This window comes from Atractosteus spatula, chromosome 2, assembly GCF_055471065.1.
Source record: "Atractosteus spatula isolate fAtrSpa1 chromosome 2, fAtrSpa1.hap1, whole genome shotgun sequence".
In the NCBI taxonomy this organism is placed as follows: Eukaryota; Metazoa; Chordata; class Actinopteri; order Semionotiformes; family Lepisosteidae; genus Atractosteus; species Atractosteus spatula.
In genome coordinates, this window is record NC_142707.1 from 46,081,172 (window position 1) to 46,099,180 (window position 18,009).

The 18,009-nt window shown below is 37.1% G+C and overlaps 1 protein-coding gene across 1 annotated transcript in view; it reads left to right on the forward strand.

The window, feature by feature from the left end:
• The window catches only part of fig4a (FIG4 phosphoinositide 5-phosphatase a), an 88,711-nt gene that overhangs the window by 41,815 nt on the left and 28,887 nt on the right, over positions 1–18,009 (forward strand). Inside the window, exons 17-21 of the mRNA XM_088908826.1 lie at positions 9,703–9,841; positions 11,641–11,699; positions 13,205–13,352; positions 14,330–14,413; positions 16,355–16,550. Of these exons, the coding sequence (XP_088764952.1) occupies positions 9,703–9,841; positions 11,641–11,699; positions 13,205–13,352; positions 14,330–14,413; positions 16,355–16,550 (626 nt within the window). The remainder of the gene's footprint in view (positions 1–9,702; positions 9,842–11,640; positions 11,700–13,204; positions 13,353–14,329; positions 14,414–16,354; positions 16,551–18,009) is intronic.

The following is an 18,009-nucleotide window of genomic DNA, read 5'->3' on the forward strand; positions in this document are numbered from 1 at the left end:
CAGAGAATTTATGAAGCTCTGGACTTGTCATCACCTGACTTAAATTAAGGCCTAACGAGTCAATTAAGTTCTGATACCGTACAAAAAATAACACTAGTGGATGGATCACACTTTTGCACAAGCCACATTTACGGTTATATTTTTTTCAACTTATTAAATTTAGCAAATAAATAGTAACTGCATTAAAATTTGCAGAAATACAGTATGTCAATTTTAAGTTTATTCGCTGCGGAGGTTGTGTTCACTTCTTTTCACTTAGAAAATCAACAAAACGTAATTTGGCCAGGGGTGCCCAATCTTTTGCATAAAACTGTACATGGATGACTCATGGGATAGACCCAAGGAAACTATATGGTTTCCAAATGAAGTTTAACATTTCGTGATGTAGGTTACAATTTGTTTGCTAGAATGATAAAAAGCACATCTGAAATCACTGCAAATTAAGGTTATTATAATAATAATAAATAATTGCTTATCCTTATATAGCGCTTTTCTGGACACTCCACTGAAAAGCGCTTTACAGGTAATGGGGACTCCCCTCCACCACCAATGTGCAGCGATGGCAGCCATAGTGCGCCAGAATGCTCACCACACATCAGCTATCAGTGGGAGGAGAGTAATGAATTATTAGGAGGCCATGATTGGTAAGGGCCAATGGGAAATGTGGCCAAGACTACATTACACCCCTACTCTTTCCGAGAAACGCCCTGGGTTTTTTAATGACCACAGAGAGCCAGGACCCCGGTTTTACGTCTCATCCGTAGGACGGCGCCTGTTTACAGTATAGTGTCCCCGTTACAATACTGGGGCATTAGGACCCACATAGACTGCAGGGTGAGCGCCCCCTGCTGGCCCCACTAACACCTCTTCCAGCAGCAACCTTAGTTTTTCCCAGGAGGTCTCCCATCCAGGTACTGGCCAGGCTCACACCTGCTTAGCTTCAGTGGGCTGCCAGTTGTGAGTTGCAGGGTGATATGACTGCTGTTATACAGTTCTGTGTCTTACTGTATACTGTATGTACATTTTTTTTTGGTTTTAAGACACAACTTCAATTACAGCATTATTCAATGGCTTGGTTAGACATCAGTGTTTTTGAATTCATAGAGTAAAGAGGGAAAATTCCCAAATTTAAATTAAATTTGTGGAGGATTTATAAGCGCATTTAAGAGAGAGAAGGGACTAGATTGCAAAATTTATTTTTTTTTACTTTCATTTTGTTTTTTTTATTTGGCTAATTTAGTTTCCCATGTAATGTTTATGCATTGTGCTTTTATTTTCCCCCCACAAGATTCTGATTTGCGCTTGAAAAAATCTTGCCTAGAAGTTCCCCCATATTTCAACAGATGAAGTAATTGCTCACGTCTCTTTCTAATCTGCTGTGAAGTGGAGGATGACATGAATCACTTTCTCTGTTTGGTAGGTTAAAAAAAAGACTTAAATTCAAGTTGCAATTACTACTTCTCTCTTAATTAAGGTCACAAAAGTCACAGGTTATTACGGCAAACTACAGTAGACTCATGTTTTACGCAAAATATTTTTACTGAATTTTTGTAAACGCAGTCGCCGACAAAAAATAAATGAAAAATCAAACAATGAGGGAAATGTCCAAAATGGAAAAATTTCAAAAATTCAAGTCTGGTGCGGCTGACACCTGAGCTGTGCTTTGGGAACTAGTTACGGAGCCTACTGTATAGCTTTCTTTACTGATGCGTCCTTTATCGTGTTGTATCACCCTCAATTTGGCTTATAAACTGAAAACCAGTATGGAGGTGAAAGAACCAAGTACGAAGGGAAAGGCAAATAAAAAAAGTGTCTGATTTGGACTTAAAATTGAGATTTTTAAGAAGTGGTGGGATGATGGCACATACAGTATGTATGTTAAGAGTGAAATAATTGATTAGTGCAATTTAGGACAGAAAGAAGGCTATTTGTGAGAGCAATCGATTGGCTGTGTTCTCTGCATTTTATTATTATTAAAATTGATATTTATTTTGTATACTGTATTTGCTGTATTACTGTTTTCATAATATTTTAAGCTACACATATAGACATACTAATACACTTAGAATTGTTTTTAATTGTTTAATGGAGATGGGTATTCTGATTATATGTGATTTTGGGTATACATGCTATGTCAGGAACCTAACTACCTTGTAAAATGTGAGTCTGCTTATTTCTTCAAATATAATTATATTAAAAACACATTTGATTCTAACTGTATTAAAAATACAGTTATTGTAAAGTGTTACAGATACTTCTTGTCTGTTCTACTTCATATAATGTAATTTCTTAATGGCGCCTGATTGTTTTTATATAGAAATAAGTATTTTATAAAGAGCTGTCTTATTGTAATTCCTGTCAAAGTATTTTCAGTTTATTCTTTTTTGCCAAAGGTGACAAATGTTTTTTTTCACGGAAAGAGCCATAAAACCTTTAATTCTGACGTATGTGGAAATGATGTTTAATTTTACAGCCCATAATGTGCGATGCTCCCTTTTTGATTGCCAATTTAGATGGAATATTCATCACCTCATTACCTCAGACATTCTGAATAGGACTCACAGTGATGTAAAAGAATGCAATATTAAGCTTACAAATGTGTTCCAAAGGAATTTAATTGATGCTGGGCATAATTTGTGAGGCCTGGGAATAATATATAGGTCCTTGTAGCAATTAAGATTAATCACAGGGTCTGCATCCAAATTATCTAGTACTCAAAACAAAATGCAGTGTGATTCTCAGTGAAATGAATTATAAAGGAAATGTTCATATTAGCTACGGTAAAATTATTTTCTGCTTGTCGTTCAAAGACGCATGGTTTAGGCATAATAATGACTTTACATTTGATTCTAACAACATTTTTACCAAAATTAGTTACCTTTGTATTTTTAGCATCACAGACCTACAGTAGCTGTCAGTTATTGTTTAGCAGAGGGGTCTCTGGTTCTGGAGATCACTGTGCAGTTAGTATTACATATCTCCCTAAATAGCCTGGTAAGGCGTATGCTTATGAACACTTGTAAGCTGTTGAACCATGAAGCAAGTAACCTGTTTAATTAACGGAGGTTTGGTCCTTGAGGACTGAAATGTATTATTTATATTGAACTAAACAAACCCCCTATTTAATTGATTATGGTTAAGTTGTTCCAGGTCTTTAGAAAGAGATGACTTAAAGGTTACGTCCTGGACCGGGGCTATTGTGGCAGCCAAGAAGTTTCATGGGCATCCCCAGTAATTTAGTTTGAACGTTTAGGATTTCCAGTTAATTAGAAAGCATAATTTAAAGTGTGAGTGAGTTGCAGTCCTACTGTATATTTGCTTGATGTGTTTGTCCAGAAATTGAAGGTAGTCCAGGAAGCTTCCTTATTTTTTTGCTGGTCCAGCTTCACGTGCTGCGTGGCCACGCACATGTCCACCTTATGTTACCATGCCTTCACCTGAAGCAGCTGTTTGAAAGGAAGATGAGAGGTGTCCTTGCAAGGCCGGGCGAGGCAGAAGGAGTAGGAAGCTGAATGTACAGGCTCCTAGGGATGATTTGACACTTGACACCCCCCCCCCCCCGCCTCTTCAGAAGAACAAACAACAAAAGAAAATAAATTGTGATCTGGAAATCTCTGTCTGACTGTCTGCTGTCAGCATGTCCTCTGACTATTTTCAGAAATTTCCAGGTCATTTATATGGCGTTGCAGACTTAATGCAATGCTAATCTTGGCAGCCGTCCGAAGTTTAAAATGGGGGTGACAAGTATAATTTTATGATAGAGGACATTATGTTTCGGAGTTCTTAGTGCTTCATTTCTTTTTGTGTACCGTTGTCTCTGTTACGCTGCACAGGTTATGATTTTCTACATAAATTGAATTTTATGAGCAAAGAAACTAGCGGAAGATGGCACTTTTACTAGGACACAATTAAGCTGTAAAGCCAAGCTCAGACTTCATTAACATTAAGGTTTCAGTGGTATTCTTTAGTCACCAGAATTTCAGGCTGCAGACAAGAGAATATTTGCTAGGAGCTATTGTGCTATATGGCTTTACACAGGTTAACAGGGCCAAATGGGTGTAAGTCAATCCCTTGTATTTCTGTATCTTTACTTATATTCCAGCTACAATATTTTGCCTATGAACAAGTAGTAACACAAGACTGAATGAACAGGTTTTGTTTGATGTATAGACCATATGAGGAAATTGTTCCTGCGCAATTCAATGTGAAATCAAAATTAAGCCGATATCTTTGTTTTATAGTATAGGAGATCTTCAATCAGGTCATGTATTTTAGAGGAGCTACAGTATATACACTTACTGTCTTACCTTGTACTATATATACTATATGTACTATATACTGTATATACAGGAAGTGACAACAGGGTTTAGATTGGGCCAACCCAGTGTTAATTCCCTTAACTCTCCTTGTTTTGGTCTTCAACCTACATCTAGTTTCCCTATATTAGTATTATGTTGTTTTTTCACCTCCTAGACTAGATCTAGACTAGACCTTACATTCTTGGATTAGGGTTGTCGGTGTAATATACCTTTCCTGTCTGTGGTACCAGGGCTTTTGCCAGTCTCTTGAGATGTGTCAGTTTTAAGCTGTTGATATGGTTGTCTTCTAAGTCCAAAGATGCAAAAAATTGTACTGGCATGTACAGTTTTATCCAATGCTGGAACTAAATGAAAGTCTCCAACACTGCAGACAAACACTGCAAGAAAACTTTTCTCTTGTTTATATAGCCAAGAGGTTGTCGTTTTGTATAGTAGGTGCTGTTTTGTCTCACCTCCACTCTGCTGTTCACGAGCTAAATCAGACTTACTGGCTTGATTGGACCGTTTCTCCCAGTTTCAGATGCTACAGAGACCTAGAACACCCACTGAACCGTGGTCCCCTATCCTGGTTCCGGGACACCATTGTCTCCTTAAGGTTTTTCCCCTGCTGAGTTTTCAATCACTTGCAAATCGATTCAGTTTTCTGATTTAAGTGTGTTTTAGACTTTAATTAAGCTTTTTGCAAAAGTTGTATGTGAGTTATAATTTGACTCGACCCTCTGCCAGTTCCTGAGTTTCAGAAAGTCTCTCATTCAGATATGCTAATTGAAATGTATCCAATCGGACTTTTGCTGAAGGAAAAAAGAGAGACTTTGTGACATGGGGTACAGTATGTTGGATACCTTGTCGTTCCTGCCTGTGTCTGATCATCATAAATTAATCACCGATTAAGAAAATATTCATAATTATCAGCTTGATTAAAGACCTCAAGAAGTTTATTGGAAAATTGTGGTAAGTTTTGCATCAGAAAAATGTCAAAGATCTTTCGCGATAAGGTGGTATTGACTCCAGTGAAACTTTGATTGCAGGACAGGGACGTGAAATGATGAAATGGTATGTAAATATAATTTTCAGTTGCTTCTCTTAAGAATGACATGTTTGTCAACACCTCTGAAGTAAAGAGAACAGTTAACTTAATTTTTCAATCAACCTTATCCACGAGCTTTGTTATAAACATCCTCTTAGAATTGTTGCAGATCTTTTTTTGAAGATTGTTCTGTGAAAGAAGAAGTGATAATTTTGTTCTTAATAGATAAGGTGGTAAATTTAGTCAAAAACATATTTTTGTTGTGTTTTTGTTTTAGGTTTAAGTCAATTTAAAAAATATAACTAATTTATTTGTTTCACATCAATGCTTTCAATGGCTATTTTTTATTTAAAGCTTTGATCTTTTAAAAGAAAGTACTGTAACATGCAGGTTTTTGGAGCTGAGTGGAAGAGCTAGCATGGAAATAAGTGAAGGAAAATCTGTGTAAAGGGGAGGTCATAATACAAACTGCAGGAGGAAAACATTGCTTGAACTGTTGACAGAAAGTCCCTGGGAGATGTCTCCTGTCTGAAAGCCTTTCTTCGTCTGTATATAAAGTAAATAAAGAAGAAAGCCTATGAGTGGAATCATCACATTTGACCTTTTTTTCCTTTACAATGGAGACTTATCTTTCCTTTCTTTGTGATCTCCTGGATCTTCTTGTTGAAAGAAGCACAGGTCTTTTACCTTTTTGTTTCCTTTCGGTTGTATAGACTTGGGGGTTGGACATAATGGGTCGTAGCTAAAATTAAAATGTAATAATTCTTTTTGCACTTTAAATAAATGTACAGAAAGAGATCTGATGTGGAAATTGATGTACGGTATCTGCCATTCCCTACAAAATTTAGCTAATAATAGCACTCTAACTTTGTCTTCATAACATGGGTCCCTTTTTAATAACTATAAAAGTTATTTAGCTTTGATTTCAGATTGCTGAAGGAGCTGCTGGTGTACAAAATGCTGTGCATATCATAGACGATGTAAAGAACATGCAGTTCATCAGTGGTGAACTGTGCTAAGAAAAACAAAAACGCTGATTATACTCATGTATAATATACAACATTAAAATTTCTACATAGAAAAAAATATGTGTTGGCCACCAGAGTCAGGATAACAGTGGCATTGGCCTTTACTTTAAGATCATTTTGTATTTATTTTTGGACTCCAATAATAATTTAAACTACTGGACCAGACTGGTCACGGAATATCTGAATGATTGTAAATGAATAGCAATGATTTGTATGTAATTTGATAGGATATCAGTCCTAATAATCAAATACATTTTATAAAAAATAATTTTCTAAAAAAGTGTTATTGTACTATAGAATTTGTGTAGTAATAATGCTTTTAAAAAATAACATTAAACATTAAATTACCATTAAAATTAACATTCTGAAATTCAGTGCATATCATATTATTGGAATTCTTGAATGCCTTATTTCTGTGTCTGTGGAAATATTGTACACCACTGCATCAGACCCCAATAAATAAAGCAGTATGATGGGCTCTTTGTTGAATCCACAAGCAGTGTGTGAGTAACCAAAGGGAAGGTGATTCATTCATCCAAGGTGATTCATTTGTTGTTGCTATCTTTACTTAGCTGTTAAAAGCTTTATTTTTCTAAAAAACATGTATTGTCCAATGTAAAAAAGAACATTCCTCATGGAAATTGCTTTCTGCTGTGTGGCACATGTACTTTTAAACACCTGTACACATTGGCCACATGTAGTTTCTCTTCAGGTTAGTACAGCATCTGTAAATATTGTTCCAGGAAAAATTGTTATCGATAATATATAGATGGACAGTGACAATCATTCAAAGTGCAGATTTGCTCCATTGCCAACTGCTTTTAGTGAGACAGTCAACTGGTGTAGCTCTACAAGTGGGTGGGATGAGGTAGAGGGATATTGATCCTCGCAAGAGTCTGACATCCTGAATCTGCTGCTGTGACTCTATGGCATTTTAGAACATATCAGAATTATGAAAGCAAATATTTTTATAATGTGGTTGCCATGATTTATTAAGAACTGCTAAAAAGATTAGCAATGAGAGGAGGCCATTTAGATCTTTTCACTTGCTTGTTTGATTTTAGTTCATGGTTTTAAGGATCACATCTTGCCATTTCATAAAAGAACTCAAGTGATTCCCTTCAGTATGTGTGGGCAGTTTATTCCAGATACCCTCTGACATTTGTGTAAAGCAGTATTTCTTGCTCTCAGCCCTAAACCGAAATTCTTAATTTTCCATTTCATTGTTGAGGTGGTCCGTTCAGTTAGCTGTCCAGAAGTCGAATGATGAATCATTTTCTCTTCTCTGATGTGCTGTGTCCTCCAAATGTTTGTCCAATATTATTGCTTTCCATTCAAGCAATTTGTATATGTGATCATGAGCTTAATATGAGTGATACACATTTATATATATCATTTTTGAGTAATTCTATGCATGCATTTAATAAATAAATAATGCTTTATTTATCTCATTTTCCCTTCAGGGTCAATCAAGTCTTATCTATTCAAATCACATTAGAACAAAACCATATTCATGTTCAACCCAATGATTTCACGTGATCATGAGTAATGGAGCACATTCTCTTTATTTACTTTCCAGAGAGTAAAAGCTCATACCATTAAGACAATAACTGCATGAAGTCTATCACCCGTTGGGCTTAACAAACCTTTTGTATTATCATTTATATTTAGATGCTTTTCCAAACCTTTACTTTATCTCCTTTGAGTTGTTCCACATTCTGTGGGCGTTCTAACTTCATCTCTTTCATCTGCATGTAAAATGCCTGCTTGGTTGGATTTAAATATGAATGTGATGGAGACATAGTCAGCCTAAGATTTAACTGTTTTGGTTCTGATGAATTTCTTAGTTGTGTGTTTTTGGGTCATTGTCATGCTGTGCGTTGAAGCACCCCGTAATAACAAACATTTTCAACCACAAACACCTTTCAGCCCATTGTTCTCACACTTCTACCTGTTTGAAATGGAGAGGTTCCACACAGTGAAAATTGTTTAAGATTGACCCATGTGGGTAGAACGGAATTCACTTATTACATAAAATATTTAGGAGTTATACTTATCTTTTTTCCTGCTTTTTGTCATGCGAAATGATTAGTACAGTTCAGGGTGAAAATCCTTATTTAGATAACAGTGTAACACTTTTGGAGTGCTCTCTAAACTGATCAATTCTGAAGTCGCAGTTCATCTGTATGTTATTAGGGAAGCTGCTTACTCCTGGTGAGCATCGCTGCTCCACTGATCTTTTCCCAAATCCACAGCGGGTAAATATTCTTAGCTCCACACAGAAGGGGCTGCAATTCTGAAACTAAGAGCTGTGAGGCAGCAGTAATAAGCACTGCACCTCCCTGTGCTGTGTTTCAATTAAACATTTTCATAATGATTTTTAAAGTGTGTTCTGGGTTCGCGTGCAGATTAGACCACATGCAATTCTGCAGACCTACAAAAAACCCTCAAGATAATTAAACAACATCCACCCTTCCTAATGTATGACCAAGAGCTGTAGATTAATTCATGTTATTCAGCTAGAGTGGGATACAAAAACGTGTGCTTCTGTTTTCTCCAAAAAAACTTGTTTGATCCTTGTTTTGACTAATTTTTAAGGTTGTTTAGAGTCTTAGCTAAATTAGTTCTTTGGGTTTTAAATAAGTCACGTGTGCCTGTGAGTGATTTCAGAGTGCCAGTGTCAGTCTACATTAGTGCGCTGGTTTATTCAAGAAATCAAAGCTTGAATTACTTTGACACATTACTGAATGTTCGTCACAAAGAAGGTAATTATGTTCTCTTTATTTACTCAATAATTATGTGCTTTTGCTATCGGCAATAAATATACATAGTGCTGACTAATGAACACGTGACCAATAACTAGTGGCATGAGAGGTGTGAAGAGGCTCAATGAGAAAGCAGAAAGTTTAATGGTCTGTAGGCGATCTGATAAAACATCTGTCACATGTCAAAAACTGTTTTTCTAACATCCCTCTGTAAACCTTTCTTTATATTATTATGCAGTGAACCACTATTCATCTTCTTTAAAGAATTCTGCACGTTTTAAGCTTGCAGCTAGGCTTTTTGTGCATAGAGTGCTGTGGCCAGAGACCCTTTTTTTCTTAGTTTCCTAATGTGTCTTTGCCTCAATAGAGCCGATAAAACTATGGCCGTCACCAATGTGATTCTTTTCAAAGCTCACATTGGAGCACTCAAAATTAATGTTTATTGATTCTTAATATTAATTGAATAACTGTGATACCTATAGTGATCTGTTTTTGTATTAATACATATTTATCAGAAAGCTACATTTCAGCATCGTAATTAGTGCATCCCTTTCTTGAAACAGATGCCGACAGGCAGGATGCCATAAACCTTTTCCTGCAGGTGTTTCAGCCTTCAGAATTGAAGCCACATCTATGGGAGCTCCCCACGGATTTCTACCTGCATCAGAAGAACACCATGATGCTTCCTCAGGAAAGACGCAGGTGTGTGAACCTTTGTTCTACAATTGTAGCAACAGCTCAACCTTGATACCCTTTGTCTAACTTGACGTGACAGTACCTTAACGAAGACTGAGCTTCTCATTTCCAGGTTTAAGGGAGATAACCTGAGCAATCGTTTAATGAGCAAGTCATTTCCTTGCTTCTGTTGTTTGAGCCCATGTTTTCTGGTTCAAATAGAAGATGTATTTGAATTGTCTTTTATTAGTAGATCTGACTGTGACATTTCTGGTCTCCCTTTATGAGGAGAGGCACGTCTAAAATAATAAATAGTACTCAGCAGTGTGATATTTTATAATTACAGCATTTTCTTATGTTAGTTCATTTGTCTGGAGATGTGAAATCTACTGAGGTACTGATTATCATTTTAATCAAAAACATTCAAAATGTCACTGAATGAGTTTGGTTTCATGCATAAAGTGTAGGCTCCCAGGGTTCAGTGCAGACAGGATACGGTACTCAAGAGGCTTGATGTAATGCTGTTCATTTTGATCTACATTGTTAACTTGTAAGTATTCCAAGGTACACATGGCCATACGACAGCCATCACTCCACCTGACCACAGTCTAGCCTTGTCTGACTGAGAGGCACAGATGACCCCTTTAAAGCTTTTAGTCACTTACACTTCCTGTCGGGTTTGGTCATGTCATGATGTAAAACACATATGCTTTCCATTACTTCTCTATCTAATACCATGGACAGCTGTGACCTATTTCCTTAATTTTCTTTGTATGAGTCATTTGTCCTGCCTCTGTTTGTTTATCTTTTCATGTGATGGCAGTGTTTTCCCCTTTGTATATTTTGTTTTTATCTTTATTATGAAAATTGTTAAAGAACAGGTATAATAAATAAGAACTGATAGTAAAAGGAGTCTGGCCTTCTGACCTATATTTTACATCCATGTTCAATAAGCCAAATCAACTGCGTAATTGCTTGCATAATGAGAAACACAATTGCAAGAAATAGCATAAAAAAGATTATTTCAAATTGACTGTCAAGGGCACATAATGGAATGTCCAGCTTTTTGAATAATAAAGAAAATGAATATGATAAAAGATGAGAAACCATAATAAGACTTCTATGTAGATACAAAAGATATTTATGGATATTGTAAGCTGAATTTCACAGAAGTACTAAACACACAAGTACTAAACCAACCTTTGATTTGAAAGTCTTCTACTTTTTTAACTAATAGAGGGTATAGTTGAACCCTGCTCTGTGTGTCGGCTCGGAGAAAGTAGGTTTTATGACCAACTTCGTATAGTCTTTATCCATAGGCATCGAGAATCCAAATCCAGTCAATGTCACAAGTAAAAATGGATTTTTAGACAAAAATTAAAGTTAGAATCTGACGCAATAACATCTGTTCTCTAAAGCACAGTAAACATGGCAGATTTGAAGGTTCAAGAGGCTCAAGATCTCAAGTAATGAGCACTCGTCTTCCTACTCAACTTTTACTGTATGTTGGTAGCGTGTACAAGAGAAAGCACATGGCTAAGGGGTTGCCAGGAAAACCTCTGTGTGTCTGCCTGCTCCATTCTGTTAATTATTTCCAAAGATGATGTTTTTTTCTTAGTGAATGTTTGTATTGACTGCTGTTGCTAAAGAAGTTTTTTTTAATTAGTATAATTTTTTTTTATATCAAAGACTGCCACCGACAGAGGTAACTTTCGCACTGAGCTGCTTTCAGTGTTAAATTGCCATCTCTTTCTGATGCAGTTGAATATATTGGACAAGTTAAAACATGATAAATAGTACCTTTTTTGTTTACCTCTTCTCCATAGCTATACATTCTGGTGGACTGAAGGAATCCTGTCCTATCTGCCTTTACCATATGATGAAGGTAAGCAAATGGATTTGTTGGTTGACTTGCAAATGTAATTTGGTGATGGAGCAGTCCTTCTAGGGACAGACAAGGATTCATCTGATTGGTCCTGTGCACAGCTGGACATTCCTGAGGTGCAGCAGAAGTCAGTATAGGAGCAATCTTGTGCAGAGGGCGGGGGGCTGCATCGGGGAGGGGGGGGGCAAGAGTGTTAGTGGCATCCTGACGTGTTGAAACTTTAGATAACACAGGAGTGTTTACAGAATCCAGCTTTTGTGCTTTCAATCTCCACAACCAGCTGGCAGTCCTAATGCCAGTTTTAGGTTTGAAGAGTTAGAAAAAGAGAATGAAAACGTGCAAGGATTCTGTCATAATTTGGATTAAGAAAAGCTGAATCCGGAGAGAATTTAGCATTTGGTTTTCTAGTGTGTAACTGTATTCCTGGACCAGTTTGTGTTCTCCATAGTTTTTTGTACAGTAATAGATTACTGTCTGTAGTTGGAAACCGCGCCGGTGGTTAAGCCGAGTAAGGCGTACAAGTAGGTCTCTGATGAGACAGGGAACCTGTATCCTCCAGTGAAAGGAAGACTTGTCATGGATGCAAGAGCCCAGCTGAGTGTGCCAGGAATTCTAGGGAATGAAAAAGAGTTTAGAATTTGTGAGAAGGAAAGATGGAGAATTAAGAGTAGTTTGAAAAGAATTGGTCTGTCCTGGCTCCTCTGGGGCAATAGAGGAGTCTAGAGTAGTTTCAAAGGAAAAGAGGAACTAAGGACCTCTTGACTAATCCTGCAGTGATGGACTGCCTTTTTGAGACTGAGCAGCCAATTGTAATCTGGATTGTGGCTCGGGGGGTCAGCATTTCCACAAATTTATCCTGTAGTTTGAAATATTTCCGAGGAGATTTCTTACAACTTCAAAACAGCTTGATTATGCCCCTGAAGCCGCATGCAGCACTTACAAAGGTGCTCCTCCACTGTGTGAAACAGTCCAGAAGTACAGACCAAAAACATTTTTCAACCTAAGCACTGCAGTATTTCTCTGTTTAGTGTTCAATATTAAAATGTGATTTTCTTGAAGAGAATGGCCAACACAGCCACAAACTAATCTGCCACATTCTTACTCCCTGAGGTCTCCAAAGATGAATTTTTGAAGACAATAATACCAAGGAGAGAGAGCTGAAGTGCACACACAAGTAGTTTCACAGCACAAATCCTTCAGTCCTTCAAAGTCAAAATCCTGATGACTTTTTATTTTACAAATTATTATAGAAATCTGGACTACATCAAGGTATTCCAGCTATGCTCCATGTGATTACAAACCTTCTCTGGACAAGCTGTAATACATTCTGAATCTGGAGTGTTTTGTTTTCTCTTTGCTGAGAACATAACTGACTTTGAAAGGATCAAGCTCACACAGTTTCTCAAGCCCATACTAAATGAGATGTGTTAAAAGACCTGGACCTCCTGTCATTGCATGATGTGTGTTTTTTCTCTTGGGTTCCCTCTCATTCCCAAAATGCATAGTCCCGTGTGATGAAAACAGAGAGAAGGTAATGGTGAAGAGGCTCAACAAGTACGATGAAAGCATCGACACCTATACTGAGTTCTTCAAGCCCTATGAGCTGAGCTGTTTTGACGATACCTTCTGCCTGGCAATGACGAACTCAGCACGGTATGTTGTTTACTTTGGTATTTCAGCCTCTTATACCACTGAGAACTATTCCATCCATAGCACAGGTGAATTGCAATCTGAAAAGACTTGCATCACTGCTTCGTACACAACATTTTCACTCTTCCTACTGCCTTTTTTAATACTGCTCTTTTGTTCTGTTCTTTTTTTAATTTTGGTTAGCATGCTGGTTATCTCTGCTCAGTTGCTGTGTTAAGGTACAGTAGGAGTCGATTTGAAAGGCCTTACATTGGATGCCACTGACTCAAAATGTACTTTTTTCAATTGAAATGAGCTGCCAAAATGCAGTGCAGTTGCAATCTAAGGAATTGATGGCAGCTGTGTAAAGATTTTGAGGGAAGCATTTTCAACACAAGTTATATGTTTGTTGTTCATGCATTAAGTGTCAGAACATAACACCAAATCGTGAATGTCTAATGCATGCACATGTTCAACACAGCTAATCTCTGCATTTTAATGCGAGATAACCTGTTTAACGATTTAACAGGAATCTTGTTAAAATTCAGTTAGTACTGACTGGTGGAGCCACACAGTCCTCTCTGACAACACTGCAAGCTTTACGTCTGTAAAGTTACAGATGAATTCACTAGAAATATACCAGCAACATCTGATAAATAAGTGAATAATTTGGTTGCATAGATGCAGGGCACCTATGCTTACAGTATGTCTGTGGCTATATGACCTGGGAAATGATTCAGATTGTGTGGATAGTAATATATTTGCATGACAAGTTTTGCAGTACATGAAAATGTAGTTGCTAAAAAGAGGGCATAATTACATGAAAATTCCAGTACAAAAATAATCTTGATACTGTTGTGAAAAATGGTCGATAAACCTTCATTCAAATCAAATCAATGTTCTTTTGTATTTCATTAAAAGAAAATCTTGTGCAGAGATTTCTATGAGAAGAACTCCAACTTTTGAGTATTTTATCTGGTTAATTAAAAATATTTTTCCAGGGAGTTTATGCCAAAGACCGTTGGAATTGATCCGAGCCCCTTCACCGTTCGCAAGCCAGAGGAGACTGGGAAGTCGGTCTTAGGGTAAAGCCTCTGTCTTACTTTCCTCATGTGGTGCTGCTGCCCATACTCGCAGCTCAGGCGTTGTGGAGCGACACAGGGTTGTTTGTATCTGTCGTGTTCCCAGTGCTCCACGCATGCCAGCTCACTCAGTTCTCCTTGCTTGGAGAGTCACATGGACAGCAAACACGTGGATAGCTTTTCAGCGGGGAAGCCATGCAGTAGCTATGGGTTGAGTTCCTTTTTCTTTTTAATATTTTCATGTTATCTGCAAGATGAATATTTCACAGATAGATATATATCCGTTGCCCAACACAATATTTTTGTCCCCACAGATGTGAGCCAGTGGTCATGAAACATTCAGTGTCATGTGTCGGCTTTGCCTACTAATGAAAATGTGAATTTGCATCACCTTGTGTCCTTTTAGCAGGTGTTACTTTTCTTTTTTGCTGATCCTAAAAGACCTGGGCAGTTTGTTTTTCCTAGTGCTAGTCAAGACCCTTTTGTGATCAATTACTCGTACAAGTCAGGCAACGCTTCCTGTTTTATGAAGACTCATTAATTTATTAATTTGACTTTTTGTCAGATCCTTTTGACTCACAACCTTGTAGTTATGTGACTCCCACAGTTTAACCAGTAATTACCTTTGTAGGTAATAATATATAGAGTCACATTATTTAGAAACATCAGAAACCCTTACCTGACCACATTGTACATATTTTAAAGTTGATTTGTGTTTGTTTTTTCTTAAAAAGGCTTGTTTATAAATCAGTTTACAATTCCAAATAAAATAAAGAGAAATAAAGTTTATATGAATAGAATAAAGTTTATAATTAAAGTTTAGATTTTTAGAATTGAAGTTCAGATTTGTCTTAATGTCAATAGCTATATTTAGACTTAAAGTAAGTAGTTTTTACTTAGTCTTCTTAAACACTCTTTTACTGTGAAATGGTTGTATGATAGACTTGGTCTTTACTTTTTTCTTTATTGAGTTTTTGTAATACTTTGGCATCCACTTGTGTCTGTGATGTGTAAATGTAGAATTAATTAGAAAGGACTCCTGATATTACACATGCTTTAATACCTTGTAAATAATACATTCATAAATATGGTAAATACTAATATGAATATGCACACTATATTAACTTTAAAATAACAAAACAAGCTCTATGGTTATTAAACTAAGATTCACACAGTTGTGATTCAAATAGTTTTGCAGAGTGTGCTAATCATAATCTGTGACTGTTTCTAGAAATTAATATAAGTAATATAAGTTCATATTACCTTTTCAATGCAAGTTGTTATAGGAACCTAGATTAACCACCATTTTTTGAATTCTTATTGTAGCATTGTGAACAATTTAGGCTAGTAAAGAGAAAGGTCAATGTCATATCTAGTAGCTGGTCTGTGTATTTTGAGCTTTGAAGCAGACCTTCTCAAAAAGGTCCTCTCAATGTCTTGCTTTACTGTGGTATTGTCATTACAGAGCACAACTGAAACTTCAGAGCAGCTGCACGATTGCTTTTTCATTCCTCTGACCACTGTGTGATCCATGATATCTGCACCTCTGAAGTGTAATAGTGTTGGCGCTCTCAAAGTTAGCACTCAGTAGTAAATGATAGTAAAGAGTGGCATAGAAGATGGATGTTGCTACTATATCATGTTAAATCTGAAAGAATAAAGTGCTTTGCACCCAAGAGCAGTCCATATTTGATCTTTCTCTTGTAGCCAATTTACAATTCCAAATGTTCCCATTTGATGACATTTCTAGTTTTGTTTTTCAATATAGTTAAGTAAACAATATTAAATCTCAGCAATTTAGTTGTGATAAATGGAATTACAGAGAAGGCTAATTAAGACCTGGTAATACTAGGTTAGGAGTAGATCGATTTTTACAACAATCCACTCCTTCTAACCTGACAGTGTACATCCCATATGTAAAAAGCATACTCTCCACTGTTTCAGCAACAAGAGCAGCAAAGAAGAAGCAGTCCTGCAGCGGAAGACAGCTGCCAGCGCCCCTCCCCCACCTAGTGAAGAGGCCATCTCCAGCAGCTCCGAGGATGACTCTGGCACAGACAAGGAAGAGGAGGGGGCGGTGTCCCAGCGCTCCACGCCTGTCAAGTTCGCTGACTCTGGAGACAGCACCCGAGGCCAGGAGGTATGCAGTTACTTCCCGCAGATTTCAGATCCTTTGGAAGTGTTATGCATCACATCTGTCATTATCAGCACCAGGATACATCTCCAGACATGCTCTGATGGTTCAGTGAATGGGGACTGCCCTTTCATAACTGTTGTGTTGACTTCCTCCTCTGAGGCTTTTGCTTTTTTATATCATGTGCATGAAGAATCATTTCAAAAACATCACAGACGATGGTGCTGATTACTCCGATTAGTTGAGACAGGCAACGTGAAGAATCTGTTTGGAATTCAGCAGGACCAGACTTCAGATGCGTTTCTGGAAAATACAGAGCTGGAGAGCATGAATAAAAATTGAAATTGCGCTAGAAAACTTGAAACTTGAGGCTGCTGCTTCTTTGGAATCTTTCGGTAGCCATTTTGTTGTGGGTCACTTAGTTTATTAACTGCTTGCAACAAGATCCTTGCGATGGCCCAAATGAGCTGCACTGGTGTCACAATAACCTGTGAACCAAGGGCTTTTGGTTCACAGCACAGGCAGCCTGCAGAAGAGCAAGAGCAGGAATATCCATTTCAAAGGGTTGTGCTTTTACTTATTGCTCTAGCAGTAATTGCAAGAGTTGTCTTTGATTCTCTTTCAGACCGGAAATTACATGGGAACTCTGCAGTGGATATTCGTTCTGTTTAATTAGCTGCAGTGATAGAGAACCTTTCAGTTTATCATGGACTTCAGAAAAATGTGGTAGTCTTAATGGGTTCTCTTTTAAATACTAAACACCTACACAAAATCCTCTTTATTTCAAATTTAAAAGGTAATATTTATGAAATGGTTGAGAAATTTAACTTCACTGGTTTGTCTTAGAGGCATACCCATCACAATACATTTTTAATTTTTAGTAGCTTTGTCCCCTTTTCTAGGTTTTTTGTAGCATTGCATAGAGCAAAACCATATTTATCTTATTGTAAATATTTGATTTTCAGAAAACATGCAAGGCATATTTTTATTCACACCTAATCACCTGCAGATATAAACCTGAGTAATATTGACAAATCATGTGGTATTCAATCTAATTAATGTGGCTTCACCAATATGGCACGGTAGCTTGTTCCATAATCCCACAATCCTTTGTGTAGAGAGGGTGCCTCCTGTTTTCAGATTTAAGTGCACCTCCATTTAGTTTCCATTTCTGCTGGCTGTGTTAATATCAACTGTCTTCCTAATGAGGTGATTTAATCTTAAAAGTCATTCAGATACAGTGGATATAAAAAGTCTACACACCCTTATTGACACGTCTGTCATGATAATCTGACATGATATGTCAATAAGGGTGTGTAGACTTTTGATATCAACTGTACAGTATATCATGGTCCATCATGAATTATCAGTTAATCAAAATGATAGCACGTAGTGCATAATTTTTGAAGCAGTTACAGTAGATACAGAACTTTAGAATTTATGGGTGTTTATATTTGAAATGTGT